We start from the raw sequence: 17472 nt of genomic DNA on the forward strand, positions 1-17472 counted from the left end.
GGTCTATGTTGCTGTGGACTCGTTTTATGTTGCTGTCGACTCAGTCTCTCTTGCCGTCAACTCGTTCTGTCATTGTTGACCCGTGTGGTTGTACCAACTGCTAGTTTTTTCATAGCTCTTTGTTTTGGAGTACATGTTATCTCGGGGATGTTATCTCGTTGTTAAAAAAAAAAGAAAACATGTTTAGTTGGTGTTAAGTGTCAAACATGTTTTTGTCTTATGTATGGGGGTGTTACATCCCAATGTATATATTCCCCAGTGTGTGTCTCCATGTGTGTGTGTTCTCCATTTTGTTTCCTCCCTCCAGCCATTGTTCCCTTCCCCATTGGTCCCTGCCAGGCCAATCCTTCCATTATTGCAACACAGCAGTGATTGGTGGATGGCTTTCCAGACTCCAACACTCAATCCACACCCCCCAATCATGGATCACCCCACACCTGTTAAAACATGGCTTCTCACTTCAGTCTTTCTCTCTCTCTGGCATGAGGCTAGGCATGTTGTGTTTTTGGTAAACCTGTAACTTTGACAGTATTGCATTTCGTTTATTGCCTTTGGTGCTTAGTAGTAATTTCCTTGTGTGTGTATGGCCACAGAGAGAGCATTGTCAGCCATAGTTTGTTTTTGTATATATTCTGCTTTTGTTTCTGTATAATTAATGTGTTTTTCTCTCTTTCTCAGGAAGCACAGATGGGGTGAGCTGCCATTTCCTTTGGACATTGTTTTCTCCTGTTTTGGTTAGGTAAGAGTAGTTTAGGTAATGTAATCTCTTTTACCATAGATTAGATTGTGTTTATTTGGAGTATAGTGGTGTTTGTTTGTTGTTTTGGCCTGGGCTCACCCCTGAGCTACATGTGCTTCCTTTGCCCCTATTCAATAAATATCATTGTTGTTTACAAACCTGGTCCATCTTTTCTGTCAACCAACTGTTATGTTACAGCCCTTTACCCTTAGACTCACAGGGGTCGTAACAGAGCCGAATCTGGGTTTAACATGATTTGTGGAGCTCCCTCTGGTGTTGTGGTCGTGGTATTCACTGATCTTTGGGAAGTATTTTGACATGTACATGGGTACCTTAGTGGTGTAGTGTATCTTGTAGACCAGGCCCATTGCAAGTTGCTGTACTCTGTCGTCTACTCTAAGCCATCCTAGGTTGTCAAAGTGGGCAGGGGTGAGGTGGGTTCTTGGAGTAAGGTCAAGCAGTATTCTGACCAGTTTGTTTTGAGATGTTTGTGATTTAGTTTTTAGTGCCTTTGAGGTGCTTTGGTACCATGAGGTGCAAACACGATGCCGGATCAGGGGACTGTGGTATTCTGAGTGGTGGAAGACCATCAGATCTCACACCCAGGAAGAGCTGGATGAAGGCCTCATGTCAGGTCAAAACCTACTACATCTGTCAGATGAACACTGTTTCTCCCTGGGCAAGCCCTGGAACCCACTAGTGCAGATTACCACTGACAAACACCACCTCCTCCATGTCATTTCAAATCAAGATGCTACTGTATATCTCTATCAATGGATTCATTCATTTTATCCAGCATTCTTGCATATTGGCACTAATCATGGGAAGTTATTTTCCGATCTGCAATCATTTATACAATCATCAAATACTGTGTGTTACTTTACTTTCATAAATAAAAAAGTACGAGTTTGTGTATTTCAGGTGATTTTATTCTTGTAAAAAAAGTGGTCATGCAATTTAAAATAAAGTCACAAACACTGTCTAAATATTACTCCTTTCTACATCAGCATATATACACTCTGATATACATTTTTATATGACTATAAAAATAATAATATGCCCTTTTCTGTAGCCTAATACTGAAAGAACAATTGCACCATTAACTATATACACATAGATTACTTATTCGAGTAGAGTCCTCTCTTATGTCGCTTTTCCACTGCATGGTACCTACTTGACTCGACTCTACTCACTTTTGGTACCTGGTACTTCGTTAGTTTTCCACTGCACACAAAAAAAAGTACCCGGTACCAGATACCATCCGCAAATATTGGCAATGGAAAACCGAAAAGGCAGAGTAGAATAGAGTCGAGTCGAGTTTCCATATTATTGCACATTAGCAACCAACGTCTACTGAGATGAAGTTTAACATCATAAGACGAATGAAAATGGAGCATAGGAGACAAGGAGATATATGATATCTCCATGTTATCGAGTCTAGACATATCTGATGTCCTGATCCTCCTCAGGCTCTTCGTGCTCCATGTCCAAACCTAAAGTGCTGTGGCGAATCATCTGCCAGCCTGTCAGAGACTTCCTGTTGAGGTTAAGCCCGCCCCTGTGTTTGGATCGGAGCTTTGGAGACCCTGGGATTGTCTTTTCGGGGTCCTCCTTCTCTTTGCCACTGTCCTCATCTTTGGCGAAAGCCTGGACGTATCGTCGAATCTTCTGCACCATGGGGTCATTTCGGTCCTCCACCCTAACAGAGGTGACAGGGGAGAAAGCCAGTAGTAAGTAACCCGCTATCCAAGGTCAAAAACACCCCCTCCCTCCCCTCGGTTTCCTTACTTCCCTGATTGTTCCCCTACTGGCTTTTGTATTTGTTGCTTGTGGTTTTACGTCTTGTGTATTCATACTGTTGCTTGTTCCCTGTGGTTACTATGTTTCTCTGTTCTTTGTTTAGCTTATTGTCAGCGTCTTTGGGTTCTTGAAAAGCGCTATATAGATAAAATGAATTAGCATTATTATTATAAAAAAACGAAGGCTCAGCAACTGTTGCCGGTGCTGCTGTGCTTGTCTTACCGGAGGTACCAACGCTCTCTCAGGCCGTAGCTAAGGCCACAGACCCCCAACCGAGGCCACAGGCAGCGGGGCAGCCTCCTCTCCAGCATCAGGGTGGTGGCCACCACCTGTGGAACAGCAGGTAAGTAGATGAGAAGATCAGGGGTGTGTCTGTCCAGCACACGTTGTATGGGGTGGCCAAGGTGGGATAGCAAAAGAAATGTTGGAGGCAATTGTTTGTTTGTGTGTTGTGTGTTCCACAAATCATGTTCAACCCAGATTCGGCTCAAACAAGGGACTAAACACGTTTCGCAATTATGCCACAACAATGTGGAACGCCCTACCCACAGCCGTAAAATAATGTGAATCCCTACCCTCCTTCAAAACCGCTCTCAAAGAGCACCTACGGGAGGCTGCAATTCGAAACTGGCCCCGGTAAATGTCCAACCCCCCCCACCCACCCAACCACCTCCGATGTACAGTTTCTGCCCCCTCGAATGTATATATTTTCTTTTATAATCTCTGTCTCTTAAACAGTACTGTATATTTGTATATCTTGTATGTCATAAATGTCTGGATGTAACAGTACTGTATATTTGTATGTCTTGTATGTCATAAATGTCATGATGAATTGCAAATGGGGGACCCTGATGTAAACAAGACGAACGTATTTCTCTGGTCTGCATCCTCTTAGCAGTTGTTTGTATTGAGCCGTACTGTATTGTACCCATTCTGCAATCTGTTAATAAAGTTTTCAATCAATCAATGTTACCTGAGTCCTCCAGAGCTCGTCTCTCTCCTGGGCCACCCTCCAGTGTGTGTCACTCATCATGGCTATGAGCAGGTTGAGCAGCAGGATGTAGGAGACCACCGAGAAGGTGCAGTGCAGCACGTGGACAATAGGGGGCGTCGCGATGGTGTGGTCCACCGGCAGGTCTATGAGACCCACACTCAGCTCAAACTGGGAGAACAGGGTGATGGGGAAGGAGCGGTAAGAAGGCATGGACTCTGGATCCTGAGTCATATACACCATCCACAGGGCTGAGAGAGAGAGAGAGGGAGGGAGGGAGGGAGGGAGGGAGGGAGGGAGGGAGGGAGATGAGATGCAGGGTAATGGGAATTAGATAAATGCTTAGGTTTTACACAATATATATTTACACCTTTTCAATTTCAATTATAGATATTTACAGTTATATATTTGTTACGTTGTGTCCAGGGTCAGGATTTCCCAGGATAATACTCACAGGTGGAGAAGCCGATGAGCACGATGAAGCTCAGCCACATAAACTTTGTCAGGTCTCCAAATATGATCTTAGGAGGAAATGAGACCCACTCATTCAGTCTGAGAGTCAAAATATGTAAAAAAAAAAAAAAAAAAAAAACACCAAGCCAAACAACCCTAGACCACATCCACTCCACTACTAGACCACATCCACATCCACAGGTGTGTTCCGCCACTGTGTGGAACAAACTCTTCCTATGCCACAGATGTTGTTGCTTCCTGTACTATTGAGTAGTAGACAATTGAAGGCCTTACATCCCCTGTTGTATACCTTCTGAATCATGATGACGTACGGGCCGAGCATCTGAAAGCCTCTGGCGAAGAACATGACGTTGCTCCAGCCCAGCACCAGACACACAGCCATCAGCACCTCCTCCCCTTGCAGCTCGCTGGCCCTGAAGGCACACAGCAACACCACCAGGCACGCGTAGCTGATCCTGGACACCATAACAATAACAATAGGAGAGTTATGATAAACCATGAGGTTGTTTTGGTTGCATTGTGTGTTAGGCCGGTTCAGTCGCAGTCACAATTGGCCGATAGCGGCTATTCAGTATGTCAATAGCATGTATGACTTGACTTACAGTATGACATGGAATGGTCCTCCCAGAGCAGTTTGGCCAAAGTAGCGCCTGGCCCCAATTCTCAGTATGTCAGGAATCTGTGGAATTGGTAACCAGATTGGCGTGAGATGGGAATGCGTGTAGTGCGTTCACTACGTTGGTGCACACAATCTTTATAAAATAGTTTTGCTCATGCTGTTTATGTACTATATGTGTGACTTGATTAGGGTTACTGTTTATGCTATGTGTTGCACCAGTGAGGTCCTATTGTCCTTGAAACTCTGCCGACCAAGACAAAACTGTAATTCCTGTGCATGTATTGTATTTGATTCTGATGTAGTGTACTCCACTTTTGTATATAAAATCCCCTCAATCAGTGTTACTGTATGGATCTGTATTACTGTAATTAAAATATTTATTTGTGATATTATTGCTTGTGCCAATTTACAGCATTTCTCTCATATTCTTTCCAATTTATTTGTTTTGTAAAGCACATTGTGGCCATTGCTTTGATAAGTTACAAATAATTACATTATTATTATTATTATTATTATTATTATTATTATTATTATTATTATTATTATTATTATTATTATTATTATTATTATTATTATTATTATTATTATTATTATTATTATTAGTAGTAGTAGTAGTAGTAGTAGTAGTAGTAGTAGTAGTAGTAGTAGTAGTAGTAGTAGTAGTATAAGTAGTAGCAATAGCAGTATTAGTGGTAGTAGCAGTAGTAGTAGTAGTAGTAGTAGTAGCACTAGTGGTAGTAGCAGTGGTAGTAGCAGTAGTAGTAGTAGTAGTAGTAGTAGTAGTAGTAGTAGTAATAGCAGTGGTAGTAGCAGTAGTAATAGCAGTGGTAGTAGCAGTAGTAGTAGTAGTAGTAGTAGTAATAGCAGTGAGTCATATACACCATCCACAGGGCTGAGAGAGAGAGAGAGAGCAGTAGTAGCAATAGCAGTATTAGTGGTAGTAGTAGTAGTAATAGCAGTGGTAGTAGCAGTAGTAGTAGTAGTAGTAGTAGTAGTAATAGCAGTGGTAGTAGCAGTAGTAGTAGTAGTAGTAGTAGTAGTAGTAGTAGTAGTAGTAGTAGTAATAGCAGTGGTAGTAGCAGTAGTAGTAGTAGCAGTAGTAGTAGTAGTAGTGGTTGCAGTAGCAGTAGCAGTAGTAGTAGTAGCAGTAGTAGTATAGTAGTAGTAGTAGTAGTAGTAGTAGTAGTGGTGGTAGCATCATCATCATCAGCTTTACACTGGCTTCCTGTAACATTTAGAATTGACTTTAAGGTCCTTCTCCTTACATACAAAGCTCTAAATGGACAGGGACCTAGCTACATCGCCAACACTCTAATAAATTACACACCAGCAAGAACACTGCGATCATCAGCTGCTGGACTACTAGAGGCTCCCAGAAGCAGTCAAAAGAGGATCGGTAATGCAGCCTTTATCAACTATGCCCCAAAACTATGGAACAAACTACCCCAAAACATCAGGGAAGCCAACTCGCTAGACATCTTTAAAAGACAGCTTAAAAATCTCTTTACTCATTTTACGCATTTCACTGATAGATATCTGCTACCACCTAGTGGCAAGAGGAAACATCAGGGATATCCTGATACAACTTGTATTTACCTGCACTATTCTTACCCTGCCTACTCTTATACACTGCCTATCAAATTCATGTGTCGGTTATTGCACTTTTTACTTCTTACTGATGACTATTTTTAAACTGAATCATTTTAAACTATTTTTATTATTTGCTAGATCCAAATGTGAAACACTGTGATTATTTGTATTACTGAATAGAGAGCCTATTAGGATGCTAGATCCTAATGTGAAACACTGTGATTTGCCATACCTTGCTACCTGTCTTTTTATGCCCGCTTATGCCTGTATTTTTTACTGTTGTGAAGCACTTTGAACTGCAACCTCTGTATGAAAAGTGCTATACAAATAAAGTTATTATTATTATTATCATCATCATGAAGATGGGTCAGATTTTTAAAGCACTGACCTCCAGCAGTAGGATGAGGACGGCCCCCAGGACACTGATGATCTCCCCCCCCAGCCTCAGGTTGTCTTCATACGTCACATAACTCTCCTGGGACAAACAAAACATAAGAATCAATAACCACAGTGTGATATCATCAATGTGCCACAGTCAGATACACAAACTCACATATCTAAACCAGGTTCAGCAACTACATGGATATAAAACATCATTATATAACATGCAAAATTTCAACCCACTTTCAGTGTTTTCTGGACCCGGATAGTTTTGTCCATGTCTGACCGAGTGTAGTTCTCAGGAGTGTCCTTCAGGGGGCGATATGAACAACACAATGTGAAGGTCCCGATGTACAAGAGGTACAGCAAAAGCAACAGCCTGTAACATCAGAGACAAGCAAACGTTGCAATAACGCATTGTGATGAACATTCAACATAATGTAAGGGCTGTTGTTTTTATGTAAGTGTGTTTTACCTGAAGTAGTGTTTCCCATAGAGATTCCATTTGAGACTGACCAGCTGTCTGACAGGTGTGACCTCTAGTATCCTCCTGGCCTGGAGATGAGAGGAAACCCATTGCAATGACTCTCCAGGTGCACTTAACACGCAGTTCCTCTTGTATCAAAACAGTGCATTATTTCCCTACGGTGTGCTGTACTACTGTATACATAATGTACCTCTCTCTGGTGGCTGCCCACTATGAGCTCCAGCACTGAGAAATTGTCCGCCCAAGAGTCGATCTCTGTCAGGTCATAGAGGTTGGAGGTCAAAGGCCCCAGACTCCACTGAACCACACGTCTTTTGTTGACCAGGTGCTGGAACGCCTGAGAGGAGGGACAGGGTGGGGAGGGGAGCCGGGGGTGAGTCATCTCTCCACTTCACTCATCCCAAAAACCACCCTGCTGTGTCCTCCTGACCCAGTGCTCCAGACTCACCACCACGTTGCCCTCCTTAGCAGCCAGTTTGAAAGGTGTGAAGCCACGGTAGTTGGGCACCATGTCCAGAGGCACAGGGTGGTCCAGCTCCGCATCGCGGGCCAACAGGAGGTCCATAGCCTGGCATGCGATGGTCTTGTTGGGCTGCAGGACTAGGATGTGAATCACAGTGTTACCTAGCGAGGGAACAGAGACAGAACAGAGGGAGCCACCGTTAACCCTTTCACTACCACACTACAGGCGGTTAACCCTTCCACTACCACACTACAGATGGTTAACACTTCCACTACCACACTACAGATGGTTAACCCTTCCACTACCACACTACAGATGGTTAACCCTTTCACTACCACACTACAGGCGGTTAACCCTTCCACTACCACACTACAGATGGTTAACACTTCCACTACCACACTACAGATGGTTAACCCTTTCACTACCACACTACAGACGGTTAACCCTTCCACTACCACACTACAGACGGTTAACCCTTTCACTACCACACTACAGGCGGTTAACCCTTCCACTACCACACTACAGATGGTTAACACTTCCACTACCACACTACAGATGGTTAACCCTTCCACTACCACACTACAGATGGTTAACCCTTCCACTAGCACACTACAGACGGTTAACCCTTTCACTACCACACTACAGACGGTTAACACTTTCACTACCACACTATAGACGGTTAACCCTTTCACTACCACACTATAGACGGTTAACCCTTTCACTACCACACTACAGATGGTTAACCCTTTCACTACCACACTACAGACGGTTAACCCTTTCACTACCACACTACAGACGGTTAACCCTTTCACTACCACACTACAGACGGTTAACCCTTTCACTACCACACTATAGACGGTTAACCCTTTCACTACCACACTATAGACGGTTAACCCTTTCACTACCACACTATAGACGGTTAACCCTTTCACTACCACACTACAGATGGTTAACCCTTTCACTACCACACTACAGATGGTTAACCTTTCACTACCACACTACAGATGGTTAACCCTTCCACTACCACACTACAGATGGTTAACACTTCCACTACCACACTACAGACGGTTAACCCTTTCACTACCACACTACATACGGTTTACCCTTTCACTACCACACTACAGATGGTTAACCCTTTCACTACCACACTACATACGGTTTACCCTTTCACTACCACACTACAGATGGTTAACCCTTTCACTGCCACATGACATACGGTTAACTCTTTCACTACCACACTACAGAAGGTTAACCTTTCACTACCACACTACAGACGGTTAACCTTTCACTACCACACTACATACAGTTAACCCTTTCACTACCACACTATAGACGGTTAACCCTTCCACTACCACACCACATACGGTTAACCCTTTCACTACCACACTACAGAAGGTTAACCCTTTCACTACCACACTACAGCCGGTTAACACTTTCACTACCACACTACATGGTTAACCCTTTCACTACCACACTACAGATGGTTAACCCTTTCACTGCCACATGACATAAGGTTAACCCTTTCACTACCACACTACAGAAGGTTAACCTTTCACTACCACACTACAGATGGTTAACCTTTCACTATCACACTACATACAGTTTACCCTTTCACTACCATACTACAAAGGGTTAACCATTTCACTACCACACTACAGAAGGTTAACCTTTCACTACCACACTACAGACAGTGAACCCTTTCACTACCACACTACAAAGGGTAAACCCTTTCATTACCACACTACAAAAGGTTAAACTTTCACTACTACACTACAGACTTTAGTCTACTATTACTACCATCTGTAGTGTGGTAGTGACAGGTTAACCTACTGTAGTGTGGTAGTGAAAGGGTTAATGCTTCAAATATTTGACAGACAAAACACATTCACACAAACCAAGGAAACTATAAAAGAAGGAAGGGTCATTGCCCCACCGTGTAGCGTGTGAACGCACATTGGTGCCAAGTGTGAAAACTTTGAGTTTGACCGACATTGAGTTGAATGGGATCAGCCATCTCCTAGTTTATGACCTGCCATATAAACAGGCTATTACCTCGGATGTCAGAATCATCTGCAATTTGTTCAATTGTTAACACTTTAAGTGCCGAAAACGTGTTTAGGCGTCTTTCCTAGCCATGCTAAAGTTGCAGAGGACGCCCTAACTCGTCTTTAATATCAATATTTCAAAAATCTGTGATCGGAATCATATTTCCCCTCTGCAGCCTTCACACACAGTTCTGAGCTCCTCTCAATCCTCTAGCGGTTCAAGAGCGCCATCTGGTGGCCGATCGACAGAAGCGCCAAACAGGAAGTCATGTGGATGAAGTGGTGATCACCCATATTACTTCCGGGCACTCTCTATAGGTCCCGGGACTCGAGCTCAACACAATACATAGCGATCCGTTGCCAATAACTCGATAAACAACATGATTTGGACGTATATACTATTATACAACCTGGAAATGGACCGGGTATTTCGACATCCCATAATGGAAAACTGTCTACCCCACGCTGATCGCCCAACAGCCCGCGGAGACTGGGGTGAGTTTTAGCGTGTAGTATTACCGTGTTCGACACTAACTGCTATGATGAACATTTGACCCACATTAGATGAATGGTATAACGTTGCCCACGGAATTATAAACGATCCCCCGCCCATCCGGTCAACATCAGATGATACGTAGAAACTTCTAGAAGCACGTCCATTTGAAATTTTTCATCTGGCACCGATCGCTACCAAACTGTATTTGATCATCAATATAATGCATTTGGGGCTATAAATCAAGTTCTGGAGAAAGCTGCAGAAAGAGATGAAAACATACTTATACTTTAGATCATATTTTAGTATGAATATGTGAATGAAAAAGTTTAACGTTCATACACCCTGAACAATACATATAGGACATTGAATGGGCCATAATAATGGCAATCTAGCAATAGAATTTAAAAAGTTATAGCCCTGCAAAGAAGGGGAACTTCTCCATAGACAAATAGAGCTGGCAACGGATGGTATATCATGAATTTAACCTTAGGCAATCAAAGTGTTAACTAGCCAATGTTTGACATATTGATTGATGTACATTTCCTCAGATAGCTTGTATATTATATTTTAATACAGGCTTCAGTAGAACTGACACCAAAATCTGGCACCAAGCAGAGCATAGATGGGGGTATTCTGATGACCCTTCCTTCTTTTATGGTTTCCTTGATGCAAAAACGTGTACTCTTTAACTCTCCCATTGAAGTGAACGGGAGGAGAGGGTGAAGGGGAGAGAGGGGGTACATACCACGCGAGTCCTGTGCTCTGGTGCCAGCTCCTGCATCGATCACCATGGAGATGATGTCCTCATTGCCAGCACAGGCAGCAAATGACAGGATGTGCTCACCTGTTGACCAAATAAGGATGTTACCGGTGTTTCCTCCACTTGTCATCACAAAGACATCGGAATCATCATCATCATCATCATTTATTTATTCATACATGGAATTACCACAGTCCAACAGTACATATTAATATAATTCACCAAATTCCATGGCCGAAAGCAACAGGAAGAAGAAGAATTCTTATATATACCTGCCCCTACACACATACAGCACACCGATAGACTTATTGCGTAAAACCAAACAGAATATACCCATTTTGGAAAAATGGAAACATCAACACAACTAAATTAAATCAACATAAATAAACCCATTTTGTGTATCTATCAGTCAAAGGTTCATTCATTTACACACACACACACACACACACACACACACACACACACACACACACACACACACACACACACACACACACACACACACACACACACACACACACACACACACACACACACACACACACACACACACACACACACACACACACACACACACACACACACACACACACACACACACACACACACACACACACACACACACACACACACACACACACACACGTATCTATACATTTATATAATGTATTATTCTATATTATACTTCTATATACTATATAATTTTTATTTGATTATAATATAACTCAATCATACTACACCATATTGGTATACAGTATTATACAATATTTTAATATATTATTATTATTCTATGTTACGCTGCTATATACTATATTACTATACTCATACAAAGACATCGGCATCATAAAGCACATGCACTTACCATAGTATATCAGCCCTCCTAACCTCTTCCTGAAGTACAGCCCTGTGACTCTGGGTGTGGCCACATCACCCCCTCGACCAATCAGATGCTGGACCAGGTTGATGTTCTGATTCACCGCGGCAACGTGGAGAGGAGTGACACCTGTTAGGAATGAGAGGGATATGATGTCTCTATTTTCCTTCTCCATTTTCCTTCCTTTGGTTCACTTTTTGATTATCTTTTTGTATATAATAAGAAATAATGGTGTTAAACTGATTGATAGATGTGTCGGAATGAGTGCACATGTGTATATGCTTGGAGCGGGAACCAATCACCCATAAAGGTCAGCTGGTGTTCCCAGAGGACAGCGAAAAGTGTAGCACATGCAGAGGGAGGAGGAACCTGGTGACACAAAGTGGAACAGCCCTGGCCTATATATATATTCTATTCTATTGTGCTTCTGTCTTAACTTAGTTCATATTTCATTTTATTTTACTCCACCTTTTTATTTTATTATCTGTCCGTTATTGTCTGTTGCACCGAAAACGACCAAAGCTAATTCCTTGTATGTGAAAACTACTTGGCAATAAAGACCTTTCTGATTCTGATTCTGATTCTGGAAAGTGGAAGTTGCACGAAGGAGTTAGTTGAACTCTCCACCACTTCTGTTACCATGAGACAGCTCTGACACTGCTGTTACCACGAGACAGCTCTGACACTGCTGTTACCACGAGACAGCTCTGACACTGCTGTTACCACGAGACAGCTCTGACAAGTCAAGTCAAGAGTTTTATTTGTCACGGCATACAAGTATACAATGAAATGCGGGTGGTCTTGCCCGCAACGATGTGCATTACAGTAGTAATAACATATAATAGAATCCAATAGAACAACATTGTGCAATAAACAAGTAACATTGTGCAATAAACAAGTAACATAGTAGGGCATATCGGTATATGTACATAAGTTATTTACAGAGCATGGAGGACATGCTAGGTCCTTTGGTAGTGCAATACACTGTTAGCTACGGATGAGGCACTGGGTCTTTCTGTACATGCTAATTTATACAATCTCAGGTTATACTATACTATTTTTTAAGTGACCTTTCCTTAGTGGCCGTAAGTGTGGGCGTGTGCAGCATGAGTGTGTGCTTGCTCATGTTAAAGTGGCTGCTAGTGTGTGAGCGTGTACAGTCTGTGTGTCGTGTGTGTGCTCATGTGTGCTTGTGTGTGGAAAGTTCAGTGTTCAAGGCTCTGATGGCCTGGGGGAAGAAGCTGAGCCGAAGTCTCTCTGTCCTAGTAGCTGGTGTTCGCAGGCGTCTGCCTGAGCTCAGCAGCATGAACAGGCTGTTGTTGGGGTGGTGAGGGTCTTTCATTATTCTGCAGGCTCTGGATTTGCACCTCTTGTTGTATAGAACCTGCAGTTATTATTATTATTAGTGCAATACCCGTGGTACGCTCGGCTGAGCGCACCACTCTCTGTAGGGCCTTCTTGTCCGCACCACGTTATTCGGCTCAAATAACAAACTCAGCAAGACCGACGGCTTCTCAGTTACAGTGGGTGACAATATTGTCACAAGGAAAGATGAAATTACCTACCTGGGTTCCATCCTAGAGGCTAATCTCTCCTGTGACAAAATGGCATCCAATGTAATAAAAAAAGTCAACCAACGAACTCGATTCTTGTACCGGATCTCCTCTCTGGTAAACAAGAATACCCTGAAGACTCTGGCAGGAGCACTCATTCAGGGGTACTACGACTATGCTTGCACCTCATGGTACCAAAGCACCTCAAAGGCGCTAAAAACAAAATTACAAACATCTCAAAACAAACTGGTCAGACTACTGCTTGACCTTACTCCTAGAACCCACCTCACCCCTGCCCACTTTGACAACCTAGGATGGCTTAGAGTAGATGACAGAGTACAGCAACTTGCAATGGGCCTGGTCTACAAGATACACTACACGACCAAGGTACCCATGTACATGGCAAAATACTTCCCAAAGGTCAGTGAATACCACGATCACAACACCAGAGGGAGCTCCACAAATCATGTTAAACCCAGATTCGGCTCAAATAAGGGACTAAACACGTTTCGCAATTATGCCACATCAATGTGGAACGCCCTACCCAAAGCTGTAAAAGAATGTGGATCACTACCCACTTTCAAAACCTCTCTCAAGAGACACCTACGGGAGACTGCAATTCAACACTGGCCCCTGTAAATATCCTAACCCAACCACCGCCAATGTACAGTCATTTACCTAGTATGGTTTTGTCAATAGTCCAATGTACAATTTTGTTTGTTTGTACAGAGTCTCCCCCCCCCTCAATGTACAGTTTTGCTTGTTTATACAGTGTGCCCCCCCCCCCCCCAACCACCTCCAATGTAAATTACCCAGTATGGTTGTCAATATCCCAGTGTACCCAACCCCCCCCCACCCAACCTCCTCCAATGTACAGTTTCTACGTCAAATGTATATACTCCCTTTTCTTGACTCCTTCTGTATCACAAACAGTACTGTATTTGCAAATCTGGTATGTCATAAATGTATAGATGTAGCAGTACTGACTATCTGTATGTCATGTATGTCATATATGTCCTGATGAATTGAAAATGGGGGACCCTGGTGTAAACAAGACGAAAGTCTTTCTCTGGTCTGCATCCCCTTAACAATTGTGTGTATTGAGCTGTACTGTATTGTACCCATTCTGCAATCTGTTAATAAAGTTTTCAATCAATCAATCAATCAGTCCTGTGCCGTGCTGTTTCCATACCAGGCAGTGATGTTTCCAGTCAAGATGCTCTCTACAGCTCCGGAGTAGAAGGACTGGAGTATCTTCCCAGATACTCTGAACTTCCTTAACTGTCTCAGGTGGTAGAGGCGTTGCTTCGCCTTTTTTACGACTGAGTCTATGTGTGTTGTCCATGTCAGATCCTCTGCGATGTGGACCCCCAGGTACTTAAAGCTGCTCACCCTGTCCACGGTAGCCCTGTTTATCCTCAGTGGTGTGTGTGTCTCCTGCTGTCCTCTCCTATAATCCACGATCAGCTCCTTGGTTTTACCAATGTTCAGGAGCAGGCTGTTGTCCTGGCACCAGCGTTCCAGTACCTCAACCTCCTCCCGGTAGGCCTTCTCGTCGTTGTCCGAGATCAGCCCCACCACCACTGTGTCGTCCGCAAACTTCACTATGGAGTTGGAGCTGAACTTGGCCACACAGTCATGTGTGTATAGTGTATAGTGACACGGCTGTTTCCACGAGACAGCTCTGACACTGCTGTTACCATGAGACAGCTCCGACACTGCTGTTACCACGAGACAGAAACCTACTTATCGCCAACAGCCCAGGAACTCTTTGTTTAGTTAGAAAACCAGTATTTTGTTTTGTTACTGGATCAACCAAACTATATAAAAAAAAACGTTAACTAACTATGGGCGCAATGGCCGCCAGTTCACATTGCCCAGGGCAGGAGAGTCCAGACAGAGCTGGCCATGCTTTTGATCTTGTGTACAGATTCTGGTAAGCTACCCCTACTGTTATTTCTCTGTTTTCATTGAAAACCAAACTCTTTTCATTCAGTTTTTTTGTCTTTTCCTCAATACTACACTTCACTGTTGGGACTAGAGCTTGGATTGCTAAACTCAATTCTCCTGGACTGGGTCTACTCTGTAACGCAAATCTGTTTTCTGAAACCGTTTAATAGTTCGGCTCAAGTTTAATCACCGTTCTAAATTCATCCACTACCCAACATGTAACCATAGCAACAAAGAGCACAGCTGTCAAAGCTTAGTCGTTATCAACTGTGGCGAAGCAACATAGCTGACTAAGCAACTTGATCTGGAAGGAAAACGCACCAATGACGAGTGCAAAACCTTCACCAAAATGTGCTGAATAATCAACTTGTAGGTGTGCATTAAATGGTTTCAAGGCACTTTGCGGAGGCAACCCTTGTTGTGCCTTAAAACCACCTAACAACGTACACCTGTTCAGTCACTGAGTCCTTTGAGTGTGTGAAAATGGGTTAACTGGACAATAACTGAGTTGATTTCCGATAGAAATGGAGGGAAATGTTATACTTTGTGAGTATTTCTGTGTGTGTTTGTAAAATGTGTGTATGCTGAATATGAGGCTGTGTGGGGAATGTGTATTGTGCTGTACATTTTCTTTGAGTTTTACCTTGGAAGAGTTCAGAGGTCATGGGCTCGTTGATGAGATCGGGAGCTCCGTCCATCAGAGCCAAAGCAGCATTCAGGTTATCGTTCATCACGGCAACATGCAGTGCTGTCTCCCCCAAAGCACCTGGTTATAATACATACACATGATTTATAACCAACATCAAACATTTTATTTTCTTTAACACAAAAAATAAAAATATTTATCTTGCAGCATGTTTTAAGTTTTTCTTTCCCCGCACACACGTATACGTTTCTTAGAGGGATGCGAGGAGATCCGTTTCTGTGTAATTTGGTGATAGGAGGGATTAAGAATCCTTACCTCTCTCAAAGATATTGGTGGATGCGCAGCTCAGCAGTTTCTTGATACAACCTACACTGTCCTTTTTGGCCGCATAGAAGAGAGGAATATTATTTGTCCTAAAGGGAGGGAGGACAATAGAAACACAGGGATGTTGATAATAAAACTATACAGGCAGTAAAGGGCTACCCCGACATACTAAGTGGTTCTGAGTTAATGAAACCGCTCCATTTGAAACACTAGCCACTCATAACAATGAGGTGGGTTGTAGAAGTTAGCGGTTAACCCTTTCACTGCCGCACTACCAAAACGGTTAACCCTTTCAATGCGACAATACACAGAAGGTTAACCCTTTCACTGCCACACGACAGCCGGTTAACCCCCCGGCGACCGTCGGTTGTGTGATAGTAAAGGGTTAACCTTCTGTCGTGTGGCAGTGAAAGGGTTAAGGGTGTTTGATCAATAAGACACTTACTGTTGGGTCTGAAGCAGAAAGGTTTCATCCAACATCTCATTCCATCCCTTCTTGTTCTGCAGACGGAACCTCAGCTGGTTCCACCAGTGGTTGAGCTCGCTCGGAGCAGATCTGGCCAGGGACGGAGACATCGTCCTGCTACACAGGTCTTTGACTGAGCAGGGACAAGAGACAGAGTTAGAGGGGTAACATCATAGAAGACCCTGACATATTATATTTGTGTCTGTAAACAAATGAGAAGATAGCAAATACACCTAACCGGTTCAATGTCATATCATGCCCAAGTACATGAAATCTATTCTATTCTATTCTGTTAAAGAAAAGAAAAGAAACGGGAAGGTAAGATGAGAATAGAAAAGACTTGAAAAGATAAGAATAGAAAATAATAGAAAAGAAAAGGTAAGATGAGATAAGAATAGAACATACTTGAAAATAATAGAAAATAATAGAAAAGAAAAGGTGACAAGAATAGAAAATACTTGAACATTTAAAATTACATTTAAAATTAAATTAAATTAAATAAAAGAAGAGGTTAAGGCTTACCTTTAAAGAGGGAAATGTATAGTCCTTGATTCCTGGTAACACTCAGTCATTGCACATCGTGGAAGACTTTCTCCTCATACAGATCCAGGAGAGAAGTGGAGAAGTGGAATCCCTATGGAATCACCTTTATATATGTGACAGGAGACAGAGGGAGGAGGATGGAGGGGTGGAGCAGGAGGACGGGTGAATGACAGACAGGTGGAGAGGGAGGGGTCATGGGTGTACTTTCACCAGAGTGGTGAGGAAGAGTTGTTACCGCAGGAAAAATTTATTACTGAGGTTTGATCAGACA

The 17472-nt window shown here is 42.9% G+C and overlaps 1 protein-coding gene across 1 annotated transcript; it reads right to left on the minus strand.

The window, feature by feature from the left end:
* Nucleotides 1–1656: 1656 nt before the first annotated feature.
* On the minus strand, nt 1657–17271 carry trpv6 (transient receptor potential cation channel, subfamily V, member 6). The gene is made up of 17 exons (XM_084336164.1): nt 17181–17271; nt 16638–16791; nt 16184–16281; nt 15866–15988; nt 11708–11848; nt 10831–10929; nt 7530–7705; nt 7272–7418; nt 7070–7149; nt 6838–6973; nt 6602–6688; nt 4607–4683; nt 4294–4459; nt 3985–4051; nt 3513–3781; nt 2762–2868; nt 1657–2438 (listed from the first exon to the last, which is right to left on the minus strand). Exons 2-17 carry the CDS (start codon nt 16766–16768, stop codon nt 2177–2179), a joined length of 2166 nt encoding a protein of 721 aa, XP_084192290.1. The 5' UTR covers nt 16769–16791; nt 17181–17271; the 3' UTR covers nt 1657–2176.
* Between the last annotated feature and the right edge of the window lie 201 nt (nt 17272–17472).

The sequence above is a fragment of the Notolepis coatsorum genome (assembly GCF_963971535.1).
Source record: "Notolepis coatsorum genome assembly, chromosome: 19".
In the NCBI taxonomy this organism is placed as follows: Eukaryota; Metazoa; Chordata; class Actinopteri; order Aulopiformes; family Paralepididae; genus Notolepis; species Notolepis coatsorum.

Bases quoted from the DNA above. Each gene is read 5' to 3' on its own strand.
- trpv6 (XM_084336164.1), bottom strand. From the start codon at position 16,768: ATGTCTCCGTCCCTGGCCAGATCTGCTCCGAGCGAGCTCAACCACTGG. The intron at 11,849-15,865 runs GTAAAACTCAAA...CATTCCTAACAG, and splicing joins GACCTCTGAACTCTTCCAAG to GTGTCACTCCTCTCCACGTT. The intron at 4,460-4,606 runs GTAAGTCAAGTC...TATGGTGTCCAG, and splicing joins GGACCATTCCATGTCATACT to GATCAGCTACGCGTGCCTGG.